At 35.7% G+C, this 20,460-nt stretch overlaps 1 protein-coding gene across 1 annotated transcript; it reads right to left on the bottom strand.

The window, feature by feature from the left end:
- Positions 1 to 7,623: 7,623 nt before the first annotated feature.
- LOC138304883 (alpha-(1,3)-fucosyltransferase C-like) lies at positions 7,624 to 13,905 on the bottom strand. Its single transcript, XM_069245241.1, has 2 exons — positions 13,404 to 13,905; positions 7,624 to 9,715 (listed from the first exon to the last, which is right to left on the bottom strand). The coding sequence occupies exons 1-2, from the start codon at positions 13,430 to 13,432 to the stop codon at positions 8,563 to 8,565; spliced, it is 1,182 nt and encodes a 393-aa protein (XP_069101342.1). The 5' UTR covers positions 13,433 to 13,905; the 3' UTR covers positions 7,624 to 8,562.
- Positions 13,906 to 20,460: the final 6,555 nt, after the last annotated feature.

The raw sequence follows: 20,460 nt of genomic DNA, 5'->3' as shown, positions 1-20,460 counted from the left end.
CATAATACGATATTTTAATTCTACTGGCAGCTATCGTTTTACGGTATGATTAGGGTATAGCATGTCATTTTTCATGAATCTACTGGATTTTAGATTAACAGGTAGGATCATTTTTAAAGACAATTGCATCTGTATGCAACGTGTTTTTATAGTGAGATACCGAACCATGCAAAATATGCAAATACCCACGAATCATATATTAAATATATAGATTTATATAGTTTCCGTGCTTTAACTTACTGTTACAATAAAACAAATTCTGTTGTTGCGCATTGATATCGTGTTCAACTGTTCAGTTTGGCCAATGACTGTGCCGCTTTTAAATTTTCCCGCTTTGTATATATGACGTCATAATACTCGACGTACAATTCTTTTGGTCTATGGAAAAATAACCTCAAAGATCTAACCAATGTAAATAAGTGTTACATATGAAATAAAATTATTGTAATATGATAATATAACCTAGAAAACTGACTGAGCAAGAAAGTCCATTGTGACATCATGACAGAAACATTCAAATGACGTAAAGAAAAATGACTCAACGTCAGGATATCGAGGATGACCGGACAAACTGACTGCCTCCGCCGGAAGTTTGCAGCACATTTTTGCGTTGAAACCCTCTGAAATGTATATATTAAACACATACGGATAATGTACTTTTTATTTTCTTGGAAATGACGTGATAGTGAATATGATATGTTAATTACTTCTTACACAAGTAGTATGATTTAAACTGCCGATAAATACAATGATATAGTTAGATACAATTGATTTTATTAAGTTAAGGATCTTCCTTAAAATTGTAATTTTTTCTTATGGAGAATTTTAATTTAAGAACCTCCTTAAAGTTAAGAAATGTTCTTGAAACTGGGCCCAGATTGTTAAAGTGATAATGTTGATGAGATGTATGATGTGGTATACCCAGATTAATTGGTGTTTTGTAAAGGTGCCTGATTACTTTGGAGGAAATGAAATTGAACGCTACACATTAGGAATGAACCTTATATAATTACATTTCCCATTGGTTTTTATTGGTTTTAATAACACAGCCATTTCAGACTAAAATGACATTTATATATGAGATATTGGATCTTTTAGTCCCCGTGTATTTATTATGTACGATGTAATATAAGTGTATGGGAATCAATTTCCGCATTCGTTCCACAAAGTAAACATTAAACATAAAATATATAAATCATAATCTACATAGTAGTGCAGTTTTAAAATGTACTTGTTGCCCTACATAAAACAATTTCATCATTGCTATATAAGAGTAATAATTGTCCTTTAATGGAGAATTAACGCTAGCATGCCAAAATTTCAATGTACAGTGAATGTTTTTGCACAACAAAGTTTTTACAATTAACAGTTAGTCATTGAACAAAAAATACAAATCGATACTACATCAGACAGAAACACGATTTCTCCATAATACTTCCATATGCAATGTCATATACAATGAAAACAGCTGTATATTAATAAGTATATACAGTCTCAGTAGCAGTCAATTCCAGTATCAACATATCCTTTCCCGGAGATAGCTTCTGTCGCCAACAGGTACGGATCTACGTTAACGAAGCGAAGCAGGAAATGCTTGGAGGGGAAAAGGAACACCCGACGTTATTCAAAAAGATTATCAGTCTGAGAATAGAACATAAATTTATAAGAAAATATAATTTTATTGTTTAATTGATTATATTAACGTCCTATTAAGAGAATTTAATGACGGACTCCAGAAAGTTTAGAGAGAATGATAAAAGGGAAAAAAGAAAAATTGAGTAAAATACTAGGAGAGAGCACAGTAATATATCAGAAGAGAGCGCAGTAAAATGAAAGAGAGTAAAGAAATATCAAAATAGGGAAAGGATTTCAAAATGTTAGAGGGCGTAAAATCATAACAGTTAAAGAATGGACGAAACACGGAGCAAAATGAAGGGTAGAAAGAACTGTTCATGAAAGGCGTTTAGATAAAGACAATAATTGGAAGAATGAGACAGTGAGATGGAAAGAAGGAGAATAGAGGCAGAAAAGTAATCAAGCCTTTGTAGTACATTGTGTTGCAGTAACCATCTGAAGTAATAGCCTCAAGGTTTATTATTCCAGAGGAATTTGGATCAATTTATTTCTTGTCATTTTAAACAAATCGCCATCGATATTTCTCGAAAGGGAATGAAAGGATTATCAGACTCTTTGTTTCGTGTGAATCTGTTCAATAACTCCTGCTTTGGAAAAAAAAACGTTTAGTAAGAGTGGTATAGTCATTTTTCCTTGTCGTTATCCAATCATATTTCACTTCCGCTCGTATTGAATAAACATCAGGCGTAAAATTAGGACAATGTACACATCAATTAATATAATGTATATAAATTTTGGCATTTTTATGGGCAACTCTGTAAGTGTTTTAGGATATAAAGAATCACTTTAGCAATTGACATAGATATAAATACCCCAATTTTTAGAATACGGTTATAGAGGTTTCAATAAATATTATATTTCTTAGGACACGGTTATGAGCACTTAGGGGTGTGATTAGGTTTTCCGGTGAAGAAAATGTTTGAATTTCAAACATATTCTTACGCCTATTACATTCGAGCTAATGCTTTATTATCAGAGGAGCTCCGGCTGAGAAGCCACAGCGGATCTCATTGTGAATATTTTTGTTTGGCTTTTCACCTTAATAAGTTTCCTAAATAAATGTCTTTTTCCTGCTTTTGTTTTACCAAATTGTGTTTGGATTCTTGTCTCTGATGAGATGTTTGCATGCATGCGTTTATTGATTGGATGACCGTGCAAGCGTTATTTTCCCCACAAAGTTCATAAAGACTTACAGCAAAATACATCTAAACAAGCAAATACAGTATATAGAAGTTTAACTGCAACAAATATACAGCATACAGAAATTTAACTGCCACAAAACTACAGTATACAGAAGTTTAACTGCAACAAAAATACAACATACAGACGTTTAACTGTAATAAATAATATTTTCATACACATCTCCATTTGATAATGCCAATCGTTTTCAGAGTAATAAATAATAATTTACATTGTAACTTTGATTGCTATACATGAACAATAGCTCCAAGTGTCATACCGACGTTTACTGCATACACTTATGTGGAACTTGCACCATAACATACCACAAATAAATTTTATATAGCTTGGATATTTATGCAAACTGGTGTTGATGTCTGTGATACACCAGCTGCACGGATCGGTCTAAGGTCATTTAATTTTTTGGTGTTATAACTTTATTTTAGGCCACCGAGGCAGCTGTTATGATGTTATAACTGTCATTTTCTTTATAATTTACCCAGATAACATAATAAAGAGGGGAAGGTCTAGGCCAATGTCGAAAATGAAATGTAGTGAATTAATATTGTAGTGAATTAATTAAGAAACCATCAACTTAAAGTAAAATTTTGTATCTCACATAACCAAAAGATTTCCATTTAATAAAAGAAACCTGTCTGAATGTCCCAGACCTCAATGTTATCCAATTACTCGCTCAACTAACAAATGTGGATGGGAAACTTTAGATTTGTTATCGTTGTTGGAAAATCATGAGAACTGTCCTAAGAGAGATCACTCGTACTCCAAGGCATTGCATCAAGTAAATGACTATTGGTCCATACATCGTTCAGTCGTGATCACTACTTACACTCGTAGTTAATGATTTTACTCAGAAAGAGTTTTTTTTTTTTAATTTCCCCGTGGAGATCTCATTTTAACATTGGTCAAACCTGTTTCAAAATTGCCTCCAAGAAGCATTTGCAATTGACGATATTATTTATTCTGTATTTGCATATTACAGAGTTATCTACCCTTGCGAGTAGGTATTGATTGTGACGTCATGTGTTTGCGAGCGCAATGTCATACTTTTCGGAGAAAACGACGTAAATTGTGCCCATAAAATAATGACGTTACAATGGATACCTACCCGCAAGGGAGCTAACTCTGAAATATGCAAAGACGGAATACCAGACAAAAGAGTGCGAATACATCAAACTCGTCGAAAGGAATCAGTTTCGCCTATCTTTCCTAGTCTTTCCTATCCACATATGATATTCTTACCGTATAAATGGTTATCTTCGCGGGTAAAAAAAATCGATATGATCTAAAAACGACAGTATCCTATGGTATTGGTTTGAACGCAATAATAACTTAAGGGTTTATAGCACTCAACCGGTTCTTAATATTTTGCGGACAATATTTTCGCAATCATAGCAATGTCCGGCGAAACCGGCTATACGATATACCATTCCTCGATACGCCTTTGGTTAGATGGGACGATTACATAGTCAGCAGTTTAGCGGTAAGAAGACATCAGACGTCTATTCTATTCCCTCGGTCGTAACGTCTTCTTTATTCTTTGAAGAACAGAACAAAATTCTTAATCATCGTGAATAACAGAAATAAGTACATTTATCTTGTGGTATAACACTAGTCCGCTAAACCTGCCTTTATTATCAGACTTTTTAATTTTTTTTCTGGCCTTATATATGTTAGACAAAAATAAATAAATAAAAAAGCCTATTAATATAGGCAGGTTTAGCGGACTAGTACAACCCATCTCTATAACATGTGCATGACGTAGCTCATAGATATAAATGTTATTTTAATATTAACTAATTATATCTACGTTCATTTTTATATACAGGACTTGAGTCTGTATTGACCTTAATAAATATTTGGTTTCCATCCTCAATTATGGTAAATGAGTGTGAATTTCCAATAATGTATATTCCATGGATGTTTAACTTAAAATTGGTAAATTGAGCAAACAAAAAATAGCAGACAAACTTTTCTTAAACCATCTTTTTAGCCGCCCATTTAAAAATTAAGTAATTATATAAGTCAAAGGTTGATTCTAAACTACAACGTTAAACAACTGAAGCATGCCGCCGAAGATACCAAGCACCTTAGGACACAGTCTTTATTGGCGCATGCTTTGTACTAAAGTATATATGATACGTCTATAGTTCGTTTTTTTCATAACAAACATCACAAAAGGTGGAAACGAAAATTGATGAAAAATTAAGGATGTACTCCTCTGAGAAGTCAAAATTTTCTTGTATTAAACTTTTCTCATATAGATTTTTGGAAACAGGAGTTTATACCATCAAAGAAAATGGAAGAAAAAAACATATGTCCGTGTGCTCGTTTTTGAGCTTTGTCTCTCAAAGATTTCTAGTTAACAAAATATTAGACTATATAGGAAATTCGCTGTTTTGACCACTTACACGAGAGTGAAAACTTTCTGATGAGATTGAAAATGACATTTCAGTTGATGGAACCCTTTTATGCGAAACGGCAGGAATCCCTTTCATGGATGCTGCTGCTAGAAAGACAAACCTGATGAAATCGGCTCGGTTCATCTTGAACGCTTCGCGTTTATTGCATCCGTGAAAGTGACTTTGATAAAAAAAATCCGCGCAAAAGAGTAATGGCTTGCCTAGTACTCTTTGTTTTATACTTATTGAACTTCTCTCTTTGTTCTCTTTTTATGTCGATTTATATTGTATCTCCACCTAGAGGAAATAAAGTTTGATGATGATGATGTAGGTCTTATAGAATTATACATTATTGTTGTACTTATAATCCTTCATCCCTGGAGATCCACCTTGATACAGCTAGCAACTCACAATATCTTTGTACTATTGGCAGCCTTACGAGACTTATCCAACTTAATTTTGAATTGTTCCTCTGTTTATATATGGTTATCATTTTTTCCTTTTCTGTTTGTTATTTGAATATCATTGACTATTTAAGTGAGATAACTCCTAATATACTAATATGGATAAACACTTGTAATTATGGAAATATATGTCTATTTTGTGAGATTGGTTCTTGATTCCCATTAGTGGATGGCTAATTGTTTTATACACATATGGTATTTATAGCCTGTATCTGTTGTGTCGAATAGGACCAATATCACAAAATATACATACTATCAAGTATATTTAGAATCAAGTCATAAAAGCTATTCTAAATCGTAATATTTTTCCTGGAGGAGGCCCCGGACCCCCCAAACACCAAAATCTCGCGCTTTTGGGCGCTCGCAAAATCATCAAAATATATTGTAAAACTCATCTCAGCCATTCTAAATTACAATGTTTTTTTTTCCCCGGGGGTCACCCTCAGACACCTAAAGCACCGAAATCTGCCAATTTGCGTATTCGTTAATTTCCTTTTAGCGATCCCACTGTCTATAAATATGTACATGGATTAAATTTACTGATATATGAAAAATGTACATAAAACATATATGGTTGGGAGTTGAATTAATCTCCTCCTGTAGGTGCGGCGGGGTGTGGGGGGTGGGTGGGTTGGGGGTGTTACAAAATATTGAGGACCTTTGCCCCCCCCCCCCCCCCATTACGTTTCATCTTCCTACGCCACTGAGAAAGTTTTCTTAGCTCTTTCTTACACATTTGCACAATTTCCCCATTTCCTATACTTGTTATTGTGATCTGAGAATTTACATATCTATTGAGTATAATAAGTGATTCGACAATTTCAGTTGGCGTCCACCGTTACCACAAACATTTATCAGTCCGACAACTCTTATTGACTTACCACGACACAATGAAATCTGTTCTTACTTTATGATTCTTTAACTAAAAGTAATTTGCATTTTTAAAAGTTTCTGCAGTAGTTGATTCAATAGTTTTGTAGATCGTTTTCGATGTCTCTCAGGCCACCTAAAAGGTTATGTCATCGGATGATCTTTTCTTTTGGGTTGTAGATCATATTCTACCACATTATGCGGTGTTATTCAACTCTCAGGGTATCAGATAAATGATGCAGCTGTTGATTTACAATTTCTTTATACCACACATGATTTAAACTCTGCACGCATTCTCATTGGCTGACACGGTAAACTTTGACCGAACTACTTATTTCTCAGTGCAACGTCATCATTTGTCAACGCCATCAATAATCTAGTGACGTCGCGCTACAATATATGTTGTGACCGCCGCCTGACGTCAAAACTGCTGTTGGAAAGCGTTCAGTATGCGTCGAGGTCGTTGTGTCAAAAACGTGACGTTTTTATGTGAAGTGTAATAATCTGTGTAACTCGTTTTGACGGAAAAGGATCTTAATACTGGTGAGTTTGCTAGAGTAAACTAGTCTGAAATGGATTTGAACTTGGTCATAATGGCTTGAGAAAAAAAATGGCTTGAGGATTATTTGGCGGGAAGTTAAAGGCACTACCGTGCGCATGCTTTTATATAGTCCGACAATGAGTGTTATATTGTGTGTAACCTTGGAATATAACTTTACTAATACGTTAAATGAGAAATATTTCATCACAAAGTTGTTCCCAATTCGAAGACCGTTATATGAATAGATTCTTTATCAAAATATTGCTTTGGAATATTAATTAGCGCCTTTTTGCTGATGAAAATATCGCTGCATCTTATTTGCATATCTCGGCAAACACACGTTACCTTATCATCGTCGTATTTCTATCGGGTAAAAAAGCGGATATAATTGCTTATGGTAGAAACAGGTCACACGACTTGTGGTTATTGGATATGGAATTTATTCCATACTCGTAAGTTATTTTTAAAAAGTCACAAATGCCACTCGCTAGAACTAGTGTCTTTTGTATCTTTAAAAAAAATAACTCACTCGTGTGAAATAAATTCCATATCCAACAACCACTCGTTGTGTAACCTCTATATAATGCATATGACATCTATTTCAGTTTCTTTCTCTTGTATGGCGTTAGAATTGTATGTTTTCCCCATTGCACAATCGCAAAAGACGACTACATTCTAAATTACTTTCTTCTTCCTAACGTCTCCGTAGACACACCTTTGGCCATTAAGTTGAGGGTTCGCTCTTGCGAGGAAGGCTCAAACACACCATTGTGTCAAAAAGTTGAAAGGCTTCCGCATTTTAACGGAATTGTTTAGCGGTTTAAGAAGTAGAAATTGTAGATCATTTTCGAAAGGATTATGTATAATCATAATTGTTTTTGTAGACATGCTGAAACACCATATGTGTAATAAAATTCTTAAAAAAAATCAAAAACTTCCCTAATGGCGGTTAAACACCTCAAAAAAGAGAAATCATATATGTTTGAAACGATTCGATGTATACTAGTTTGCTTTGGCCTAATGTTACACATCTTCACATGTCAAGGCAAGACAACCCATTACACTCCTTACTGGCCTTGACAGAATCCGCTGCTTTTACGGTGCTTTACTACTGCTGCCATGTGGTGGGAAAAAAATCACTATAGTCCCGTTACTGGTCGATGACGTAAATTCTGACCGCTCGTTTCTTTCTTAAAGGTCGCTAATTTTAGCGCTACTTTCGCTTTCAGACAGCTACGCTATTGATTTATAACGGGCGCTCTGATTGTGCTGTCGTTTCTCACCGCGGCCAACCACCGCGCGGGTTTCCCAGGCACCGGAAAAGCGGGTCAGGATGCTAAGGGATCATCGACGTGTGTCGGTATCGCTTGGTAGGCGAAGGTGAACGTTACACCGATTTTAAGATAATACTCAATATTTCTTTCCAACCATCGTTTTATTTATAAGTGAAAAATCACTTATGTAGATCTGTCGGAGTTATACATATTTGAACGTCACTTGACCCAAACCACCATTGGTGGATATCCCGGTACACTCTCCGGTAACGAGTATGGACATCCGGTTTGTGCATTCGATTGCAGAGTTCGCAGAATGAGGAATAACCATCAAATCTCGCTTGGTATTGCGATCTCCATTCAAAATAATTTGAATATAACGTTTCATTTTTAATAAGGTAATCTAGAAATCGTCCTAACTGATCAATGCTTTTATAACTAACGGTGTTTATAAACGACCCAGGGGGCAGGTATAAAGAGTATTGTCTGCCAATGCCCCGGGTTACTGGTATAACACCGAGGTCGTTACCGTAAATCTTAAAGGCTTTCTCCGTGATGTAGTCCCGACACAAGGAGTTCTCGAAAGACAGATAAACCTTGTATGGTCGGAGACACCCATGTTCTTTACCTTTACCACATCTGTTGGTGCCACATGCTCCAAATACGTCCACAGGGTGCGTGGTTTGGAGTGTTCGGACATACTCCTGGCGTTTACTTTGTACTTTACAATGAGAAACAAACCAAGCAGTGGAACGGGCGCTCCTCTTTGGCTTAGGAATAATTGTGGCATTTTGAACGGGCATAAACTTTAATGTTGTGTTCAGCCGCAACACAGCTGCGTTAGGAACATTCCGGAAATCCCCGTACAAATGAGGGAAATCTGAATCTCTGCGGTAGGTCATCGTCCAGTTAAAAAGTCCCTTCCATTTCCTTATTGGAGTGTGGTTCGGAGGAGCCTCTTTACCATGGAGGACCCAAATTTGTCCTCGCCTCTTTGGCACTGGACTGAATGAAAGACGTGGACCGAAAAATATCACCACATCTTTATCTTGGTAATGTTTAGCACCCGTGGACATTGAACAGTTACTAGGGCATCCCCTGAACACATTCTTCTTGTTGAACCATTCCGGAGGGTTGTAGAAATGAATGTGAATCTGTTGTGTATTAAGTGTAATATTCTGTGGAATTTGTATGGTTCTGAAGGATTTGTACGGTAGCCGAAGTGTTGTAAGTATTCCAGGAAAGGCTGTTAAAACATCCATCTCCATAGTAACGTATGTAAGGGTTGCAGACAATATGAACATCATTACGAGAATGGTTGCCATGGCGCGCCTACAAAAGAATGAAACGTTTGTTCCAGTAAATAGACAGGCGACACATGAATTACTCTCGTTATAACAATTGAGAATGCAGTGGTATTGAACCAAAGGGCACCTAGCTAAAATTAATACTACCCCCCCCCCCCCCACCATTTATCGTGGGATGATAACATGTTTTAAAAGTTGCATTTCTTTTTCTACATACGAAAAGCCGAAGATACGTAATACATAACACAAGTTGTATGTTATCGAATGTCACTCACGTCAGTTCATTCTAAGTACGTGTTCCTCTGCCAAATTTATCAATAACACATGGGTTTACGTAGAAAAAAAATAAACAAAAAACGGAAGGACATTCTTCATAGACGCGAACAAAACCAATAGCAATGGGTGTTAACATACGAAATTTAATCAGTTGTTGTAGTCTATAATATTGATAAATAAATTAATGGATTCCTTACTACTACATGTATATTGTGTAAAACTCTAGGTGCAAATTCTACAATAGTAAGACACTAGTATGATATCCTTTGATCGTTTTACACCACGACCTGTATATGTATTATTATAGACAATGCCGGACTCATCAAAATACGTAAAAATGTAAACCCGTCAAATGGAGATGCAAATTAATAATAAAAATAAATCTGCAAATCAATGTCAATTGGACAATATTGACATTTAATGTTACAGTTGATGTAAACACATACCAATATAGTGGTATACACTTCAATATCTGATACAGTCGAACTTGGTTGATACGAACTCGGATAATACGACAACCCGGCTTAATACGAAGTACTTGGCCGGTCCCGGCCAAATTCCCTCTTTATCTATGTTAAAAAAAACTCGGAAAATTCGAATTCGGAAAACTCGAAAAACTCGCTTGATACGAAGTATATGTTTGGTCCGAATGACAAAAATCCTACATAAAATGTTCGTATAATACGAAGTGAGATTTTTTTTGTGAGTAAAAGATTGCCGAAAATGCCGATTTAAAAAAAACGACAATTAAAAAAAGCCGTTTTCAACTACGTAAACACGGAGATAACTGTTAAATGTTTAGCAATATCGTTAATTCTTTGTATCAACAATAATCAGTGATCATCAAATTTAAAATTGGGGCCACATGTACGCTGCACTTACGTAAACATTATCCCGACTGGTACAGCGATATGATACAAAACATGTGGTCCCGGCCGCCTGTCACTAGTGTGATCACTCAAGCAGAACTAAGCTCTACCACCTGGCACCGTGTTAAAATCACAACCTGGAGCCGGTACACGCTTACTGTTTTTACAGGTGTATACGTTAGTTAATTATCGTGTCAGAGTCGGAAAATATGAAAGACGCAATGGTGTAATTAGTCCCGAGGTACTCATTAAGAGTAGCTCAGTAACTGAGGAGGTGTCATGTACGTGTATAATAAATTCACTGCAGTTTCACAGCAATATCATACCCGTTTCGGAAATGTCGAAGTCAACTGAGCAATCCAACGAAGGACCCGGTACAACTCAGACAAAGATAGCAGACTATTTCAGTGACTTTATGTGTGAACGCGAGACAGATGTTTAAAATTTTATATCAAAGACTTTATTCTTGTGAAACCGAATAGTGCGATTACAATTGTATCAATGTTAGTGCTTTGAACGTGTTTACTCAGCAAAATAGACTTTGCGCTGTTCACCATCCACCATAGTGATAAAACACTGATATGTTAAGCTGACATGCGTAGATTTACTTCCTGTACATTGTAACTTCCTGTCAACACATGTGTCTCGGTAAACGTAAGTTTTCTGCTATTTATATGATTCTGTTACATTCTTTTTGTATGTTGTTTGAATTAATTTGTTGTGATTTCATTAAAAAAAATATTAAGATATATTTCTGTTTTATAGTTATAACTTTGCGACCCAGTGGAACCCACTTATATTGAAATCGATTACCGGTGAATTCAATATTGAAATACTGTTTATTTCCATATTCACAATATTCCATCGTCTTTGGTTTATATTGAAATCTCAATAATTTTTGAAAATATTCCCCATTCCCCAAGGACTTCAATATAAGCGGTTTCCACTGTACATATAAGATTTTTGACACCGTCCTTGCTTACGACGTGAGACTAGTACATGTGTGTATACTTAGTGAAGAGATTGACAGTTTGACTTGAGAACTCGCTTAATTCGAACACTCGGATAACTCGAAGTTTTTCCGTGGTCCCTTCTAGTTCGTATTAACCGAGTTTGACTGTACTTGTATTTACATTCGTACCATTATGCTAGGTTTACACTATGTTCCCGGCGGCCACGGCAGCCCCGTTTCAGGCCACCGTGGACAAAACGTGGGTGACCGTGACACAAAGTGAAACAACGCAGGAGGACGTAATAGACAAACGTGAGAGGCCGTGATTACCGTGAATGCCGTGCCAGATTTTTAAACTGTCAAAAAATTTGCCACGGCAGTCACGGTACAAATGGTGAACGTAACATGCCGTTATAAAACGGAGTTGACGCAACAAAACGTAACAGTGCGTACGAAGCCGTAACATAAGTTGCAGACGGTCCGTGGTGGAACGGGCAGCAAGCAGGTTCCCCGGAAACTCACGGCGCTTTCAAGTTTTGTAACGTTCTGTTGCGTTTTTTTCCACTTTTTTCACGGTTGATGAAGACTGGCTGCACTTTTTGTCCCGTTTTTTTCCAGGTTGTCACGATTTTCACGGCAAACCAATGTGGATGGTCACCGTTTCGATGAGTTCTGTCAAGGCACATCACGGCTTGTAGCGGTTGAAAGCCCGACGCGCTACGGCGTACGTGTTGCGTCATATTACGGTCTAACGTTGCAAGCAATATATGACGGAGTATCATTGCTTGGTCTGGTACATATTTGATTATCATGGAGTTTTGTATTAGTGAATAATATAGAAATAGTCATTATCAAACACATTTAACCATCAAATTATACCAAAGCTATTATTACAAAAAAGCCTATTAAGTGAGAACCATAACATAAAAAATGATCTGCGTAGAAACAGTTTACCATATTAAACAGCTGTCTCCTATTACGCAGTTGCTATATAATGCATTAAATATATGATAATGATATGTTTATATACCAAATATAGTTAAGATTTTTCTTTTAATACATTTTGTAATTAAAATGTGTTTTAAAGAAATTTTCGGCAATATATATATAGTTTCATTTCTGATTATTTCATTTCAACTTTAATACTCTGGACATACACCTGCTCCAAAGAGTCCGTCATCAGACTTTCATCCCTAGTAAGCCTTGGCGAACCGTGAAAAACGTATAAGATCTTGATCAAAACATGCAAAACGTAGCAGACCTTATCAGATCGTTGAGGGCCTAGAGAGAACGTAGTGGTATCCTTAGTAGACCGTACGGACACCGTAGTGTACCTATAACGTCCGGGAGCAGTCCTTTCCCCTATATCCACGGTCCACCACGTAATCCGTAAAAGACCGTGGCAAAACTTCGCAAGACCTAGCTCAACTTGAATACGGAACCAAAAAATAGCCAAAATTCCACGGTGCACTACGTTTTGGGCAAACGGGGCTGCCGTGGTCGCCGGGAACATAGTGTAAACCTAGCATTATTTACGCCTATGTTCTGTAAATCTCAGGGTTTAAGTAAATCAAAAGAACTGGATTAAACTATATGCATCAGGTTAAAAGTCTTACCTGTCTCTACACAGGCCAAATATATCCATATTTCCAGCTTGAAACACACGCAATCGTCACACTATGCGTACCTGTAAATGTACCTATATCGCCATGTCGTTATGGTTCAATGGAAACTGATCATGAGCACCTATTTATTGTTTTAATGACAATAAGCCTATACGAGACACAGCACCAAGCGGTATACTTGGTTTACAAGTTATATACATACTATGTAAGGCAATGTACATAGATAAATGTTTGTGATCGGGACGTTTGTTATATACATACTATGTAAGGCATGTACAAAGATACATGTTTGTGATCGGGACGTTTGTTGTTTTTCATTCAGTGACGGTGTTGATCACGATACACCAATCTTTCGTATTAGCCGTAAATACATAAAGGCCTGTCCAAAAGATATCAAAGCTGATAAAAATACTAAATTATTACAAAGCATACCCAGGTAATTTGTATCCATATGTGATAAACCCAGCTGAAATGCAAACAAAAACATTCCAAAAGAAACTGACAAAATATGTAAGCTACAGTTGGTAGTAGACTAAAGGTTACACATTGTGCACACGGTGTGAACTACGAGTGGACACGGAGTGCACGAGGTTTAGACTACAGGTAGACACGGAGTGCACGAGGTTTAGACTACAGGTAGACACGGAGTGCACAAGATTTAGACTACAGGTAGACACGGAGTGCACAAGATTTAGACTACAGGTAGACACGGAGTGCACTACGTGTGAACACGGTGTCCACTACAGGTGGACATCGTGTCCAGGTAAAATGTCCACTACATCCAGACCACAGACAGACTAGATGATGTGCCACAGAAATATGAGAAAATATTATTGATTCTGCAGTCTATATGGACTTTGACAGATAGAAAAGTTATTGCGATCAGAAACATAATATTCATTGCAACAACATAAAAATTGCCGTTAATTACTGGAAATCATTTGTACTGCAATGTTTATTTGAATAGATACATATAAAGTAAAATGTATCAATATATATTATCAAACAATTTAATTTATAAATAAGGACGTTAATTATAGAATTTATAAAAGCAAATTAACTGCGTTGAAAATTAACTGCGTACGGTAAACCACATACCGGTTATGTCTCATCAATGGATAGTTCCCAGTAAAAAACTGTTTTTTCTTAGCTAGTGATAAGTAGTTTAAAGATGAATTTTTTTTCGTACGCATAAAGTGATGAAGCTTGCGTGGAGTAAGATTTTTAGTATAAGCAAATCGTCGCCAAAGAGATATTTTGATCGGCAAATTATTTTGATTAAAAAGAATATATTGATGGGCATAATAAAAGCAAGGACATATAAACATAAACAAATTAAATTCTTCATAAAATGTTTAACTATGTATGTTTGGAATATAGTTTTCTAAACGGCAAGGTGCGCGAAATAGTTTGTATAATACGTATACATTTGCTACATGGAACCTGGCGCGTTGCAAAGCATTGGAAAAATGAGAAATCGTTCATAGACGTTAAAAATCGGCATTAGAAATTACACTTTATTACACTCAATCGATTGAGAAACCTGTAAGCACTGGCTTAAGAAAGCAAAAATTTATTATCGGGCATGTGGCTGCTCGTTAGCATCAACACTGTTTATGTTCAAAGGACCGATATCGCTAAAATGTAGGTCACATGTCTGATAACAAACAACAGACAGAATCAAAATAAATCCAACTTCTACCCAGTTAAACTGTAGATTTCATAGTTGTTGATTAGATTCTGAATTTGTCATAATTATTTTAATTCTAGAAACCTTGATAATTTGACAATATCCTTATTTTTGACCTTCTTTTACAAACCGCGTGAGTTATATGATAACAATATATATATTAATGTATGATCCATACATGTAGTATATTGTTCACTTAAATTTGCCTGCTCGAAAGGTAGACCCCTAGGCTAGGACTGCAGTTGCCATGGTCACTTGGACTTCATACTGTTCCATCAACCACACGGGTATGATAATCTAAATTACCTAACATTGGCCAGAGGTGGGACCAGGGGCCTGGGGCCTTCTTTGGGCACCCTTCAATATGTTCAGTCAAGTGTATCACAGACTAACAACACCTGTATACATGTAGTACCTTATCCCAACCCCAGGAGGTCCATTTATAGCATGCATGTACTTAGGTGGCAGCCTCTCTACATACATACATTGTACTCATCACACAAATACGTACAGTTATACAACAATGCTAGTCAATAGGGATATGTGTTTTAACTAGTAGTGCATTTTAATTTATTTGCTAATGAAGCTTTATATATTAAAATTAAAAATAATCTAAATACCAAGTGTATAGTTAACTAAAACATTTATTTCAAGATTATTGGAATACCATATTTCATCCAATATCTTTTCATTAATTTAATTTTTTTACACTGGTTTTTTACATATATCAGAAACCTGATTATCATGACTATGTTATATAAAATACCATGTTACAATGTTGAATAAGTTCCTAATCTACATTAATTTTGATTATAATATATATATGTATTATTGGTTAATTCAAGGTTGTGACAGACATGCATTATTTACGCATTGTACAGCTACCGTCAGCTCCATTTCACGCCCCCCCCCCCCCCCCCCCCCCCCCCAGGACCGGTGTACATGTTTACCCAGGCTCTACAACAAGCATGTACATGTATCTAAGAAGAATGGTACTTATGTGTTTCAAACTCATGAACATATGTGATTTTTAAACGGTAAAGTATATTTGTTTGTCTTAACAAACTTCCATAGAAACAATTCTAAAATCACATATTATATAAGGATACTGCCCCCATTCTCATAAAGCCGTGCAAACACAGAAGGTAACGATTCTGCCCTCTGGCCATCTATCGATGGTCACCTTGAGGCACCTGTATAGCTGGATACTGTGGCTTACCTGTATGTTTGACAAGTTATAATTATTGGACCATGACGCAATATACGGTCAAGATAACTTGCGGGGTTGGGATCATAAACTTATTGTGTGTACCGGTAATTAAGAATCAAAACAAGCTGAATTGGGTACTTGTAGGTAGACTAGCCACCAATTAGTGGAGGACGTCATATAGTTTGAAGTGGATTTAATTCTGCATGATCTTTTAAAGACGTTCAGTTTTTAATAAAGAATATGTAATTAAGTTGTTTTTTACGTACAATACTTTTAGAACTTAAAATAGCAAGAAAAATATTATAAAAGTGTATATATTTTATATATGTGTCATAACTGGGCGAAAAATTTGACATGCTAATGTTTCTTGGGTAATCTATTTAAAACCATAATTATAAGATAATGAATTAAGCTGTGAAAATCACCCAAATGGACAGACGGTCATGTATGATGCCTTATAAACGTTAGTTACTACACAGGATAGATGCACTGCAAAATTCTTGTTTGATGCCTCATGTGTGTTTAGATTGATATATACATATGTACTCACATTTCACGTCACTGTAGCTGTTTAATGCTTTTTGGCAGTACTGCTAAAATCATTCTCAACTCTTATTTGTACTGTAAAATAAAAACATATGCATTGGAAGTATTGTAATTCTCAAAATGTTGGTAATTCTTGATTTGTGAGTATAAAATTTACGACACAAAACTTTGTGTTTTTTATGTCATAACACATTGGAAATTGAAAACTAGAATCATTTACCGTGTTGAGTGCAAAAGAACAAAATACTGTACTGATCTAGGTCACTACAGACAATAATTATTATCAATTGGATGTAGATCTAGGTACAAATTTACCTTTAGTTAGTTATTGATCAAAATAGTAATATTTATGTGCTTAGTCATGCAAAGTTGTCTTGCGATGTATTATAACAATAGAAAGTTATGATATTTCTGATATTCAGGATGATTAACCATATTTCCTGTTTTACCAAAAATCCATATATAAATGTACATATTTAAGTGTTTTGATATTTTATGTGTCTCCTATCAGTCCCCGAACCATTGAATCCTTCCCACAATGTCTTCTATAGCTTTGTGCGGACAGAGACAAGTATCAAACTCAGACTGCTCAGCGAATAACTTAATAGCATCGATAAACAATCGTGTTTACTTAAGCCGGTTGTTGTATTAGATGAGACACACATGTTGACTTATACCACTCGTGGCACTTGATTATTGAGAAGAGATATATAACCTTCCACTAGTGTCAAACCAAGTCAAACTTATAAAGCCCAGTGTTATTTTCTTATCCAGGAGAAATTTTCATAATACGAGTGGTTTCCCTTGTGCCAGTACATATAATTGACCAATTTGACTGTGGGCAGTGTGTTGTATCCGCCATCAAACGTCGGCCTCCCACTGATAGTAAATTGACATGTCCTCTTAGTGTATATCTGTTACAAACTGAACCTCATCTTTGTCTAACTCAATCATTAAGGGATAATTACCAACGCTGACCTATAATAGAACACGACATATTTTAAAGATGCTCCACCGCCGACAGAGCAAAATGATATTCATCATTTGAACAATAATTGGGGTTGAATCGTGTATATGTCTGCCTAATTAACACAAAAAATAACATGAAATAATTCATTTCGCCTTTGGTGTATGCGCAATCATTACTTCATTCCATATAAGATATAGTGCCACGGAATTTTTTCGGGGTGCAATTAATTATTTCTCATATTTTAAACTTGAAGTATAAAATTAGAAGCTCAAACTTTTCAATGTTGGTAATGGTGTAAAGTAAGTAACTTTTGTAACTGAAGAAAAATACTAAATCGTCTGCTCCTGTTTTTGATAGTGAAAAAATACCATTTGTCAGCGGTGGAGCATCTTTAAATGAAGTCAAGATATATTTTTTCAATGAATCTACTCGTTGAGGCATTTTGGTCATCGTCATAAAATTGTCAGTGAACAGCGGCGTAGCTACTGTAGGTCTGGATAGGCCTGCATGCCTGGGGGTGCAGGGAGCGACAGCCCCCTGCTCAGGGTCCAGGGGCGAAGCCCCGGTAGGGGGTATGGGGGGCAAAGCCCCCCAGAAGCTGACGGGAAATTGTTACAATGTAGTAACCATTTTACATCTATAGTAACTTTTAACGTATATACCAATGGTTGAATGGAGGTCACGATATTTAGTTGATAACCATGCAAAACTATATACACAAAATTAGAACAGTGGTGATTTTATATACATATATTCGTACTATAATAGACTCCCCTGACAAGTGCTCGAACAAAAAATACGGATCTTTGTCTGTAAAAATTAAAATAGTAAGCAATGGGAGAATTTTGTGTTATTTCAACTGATGAAAAACTTATGCGAATATTTTAAACAAAATTGAAATTAAGTTTACGTGTTGGTTTGTTTATGACAGCGAGTCAAAGACCACTGTCAAAATGGCGTAAATCGAGGAACCAGTCCTCGATCACCTCAATAAAAAAAAGATTAACATAGTATTTATGACCTATTTTTCTACCTATTCTGTTCTATTTCTAACAATTACAACAACAAAAATTATTTTCTAAATCAACAATCTGTTCATATTCGACAAAAATAAAAGTCAACTATTTCGAAAGAAGACACCGAAAATCATGGATTAACACGCGTTTTAACGGTGCGGGAAGTGAACCAAAATTGAAAAATTCACTTTGGCCAAGAACATGTTGCAATTGCTATTTTAGTTGATTTGCTATCATTTTAATATAGTTAAATATTTTTAGAATATTTCTAACTTTTCATGCGATGTTGTTTATTTTGGTATTCGTAAGTGTTTCCCGATTCAAAATCCACATTTGCTTGAGGGAATTTGGTGAAAAAGTCTGATATTGTCTTCGACAAGATTCAAACAATCAAATTTAAGAACTAAATGCACGTGTTAACCGGAAATATATAGACTATTCTAATAAATTTCCAGAATGGCCTATCTTCAAGTCTTTCAAATGTGCACAACGTTATGTTAGGCATACAGTTGGACATACCATATTTATACGTAATTTATATTCTGCAGCGTTACGTTTATTCAAATGTTGTGTTTTTTCTGACTGTATGAAAATGTAAGTCAGATTATTTTTTGCATGCTTGAGCATGCAAGCATGCACGAGCGCTACGCCACTGGTGAATATTGGTTTATTATATTTGCGAGACAAGACATTTATTCATATAGAGTCTGTGTACTCTTGATCACTATACATCCTAAAAACATGACGGAGATGATGTGGATACACGGGAGATGGACTGAGACCACAATTACATACTTCCGGTACCCTTCAGAAATGTATGTATTTTATGAAAACATGCAGCATGCCCCTGTGAACTTGGTATTTGCCAACAAATTTAATGTAGATGTGTAGTGTATATGTCAAATTAACTGTTTTAGTGTAAAATACTGAATTTTCTTATGTTTTTATTGCTCCATGATCCTGTGTAAAAAGTCCTGTTTTGACCCCAACCCATGACCCGGATGTATATAAATGGTACATGGTGACACTTGATGACAGATATCTTGAGAAAATGCCGGTCATGCTAGGTTGAATCTTTCAGAATTTGTTCCTCGGATATTGACCTTGACCAGGTTAGATGGAAACTTGTCAACGAAATTTTGGGAATTTATCATGAATTTTAACGTTACAATGAAACATATAGCAGAGTTAATTGTGATCTCGGTCCAGATACGTGCCTGGAAACTTTATTCTTATCTGAAATGCTTCATGTAGGAATCAATGTCATAAAGCAAGATGAGTGTGAAAATAACTCTCAAGGACCACTGAATGAACAAGACATCAATGTGTCTCAAAACTGTTTTAAATTACTCTTAATTAGAACTTCCAATGCATAATAACTACACCTTCCAATACATAATAACTACACCTTCCAATACATATATTTATAACTACACCTTCCAATAAAATAACTACACCTTCCAATACATAATAACTACACCTTCCAATACATTATAACTACACCTTCCAATAAATAATAACTACTCCTTCCAATACATAATAACTACACCTTCCAATACATAATAACTACACCTTCCAATACATAATAACTACACCTTCCAATACATAATAACTAC

The sequence above is a fragment of the Argopecten irradians genome, chromosome 1 (genome assembly GCF_041381155.1).
Source record: "Argopecten irradians isolate NY chromosome 1, Ai_NY, whole genome shotgun sequence".
Lineage (NCBI taxonomy): Eukaryota > Metazoa > Mollusca > Bivalvia > Pectinida > Pectinidae > Argopecten > Argopecten irradians.
The sequence above is the reverse complement of the archived record's forward strand: the minus strand, read 5'-3'. Positions and strand labels throughout refer to the sequence as shown.

Coding starts and splice junctions, on each gene's coding strand:
- LOC138304883 (XM_069245241.1), bottom strand. CDS start 13,432: ATGGATATATTTGGCCTGTGTAGAGACAG. Junction 9,716..13,403: donor TTTGGCCTGTGTAGAGACAG/GTAAGACTTTTA, acceptor ATTCTTTTGTAG/GCGCGCCATGGCAACCATTC.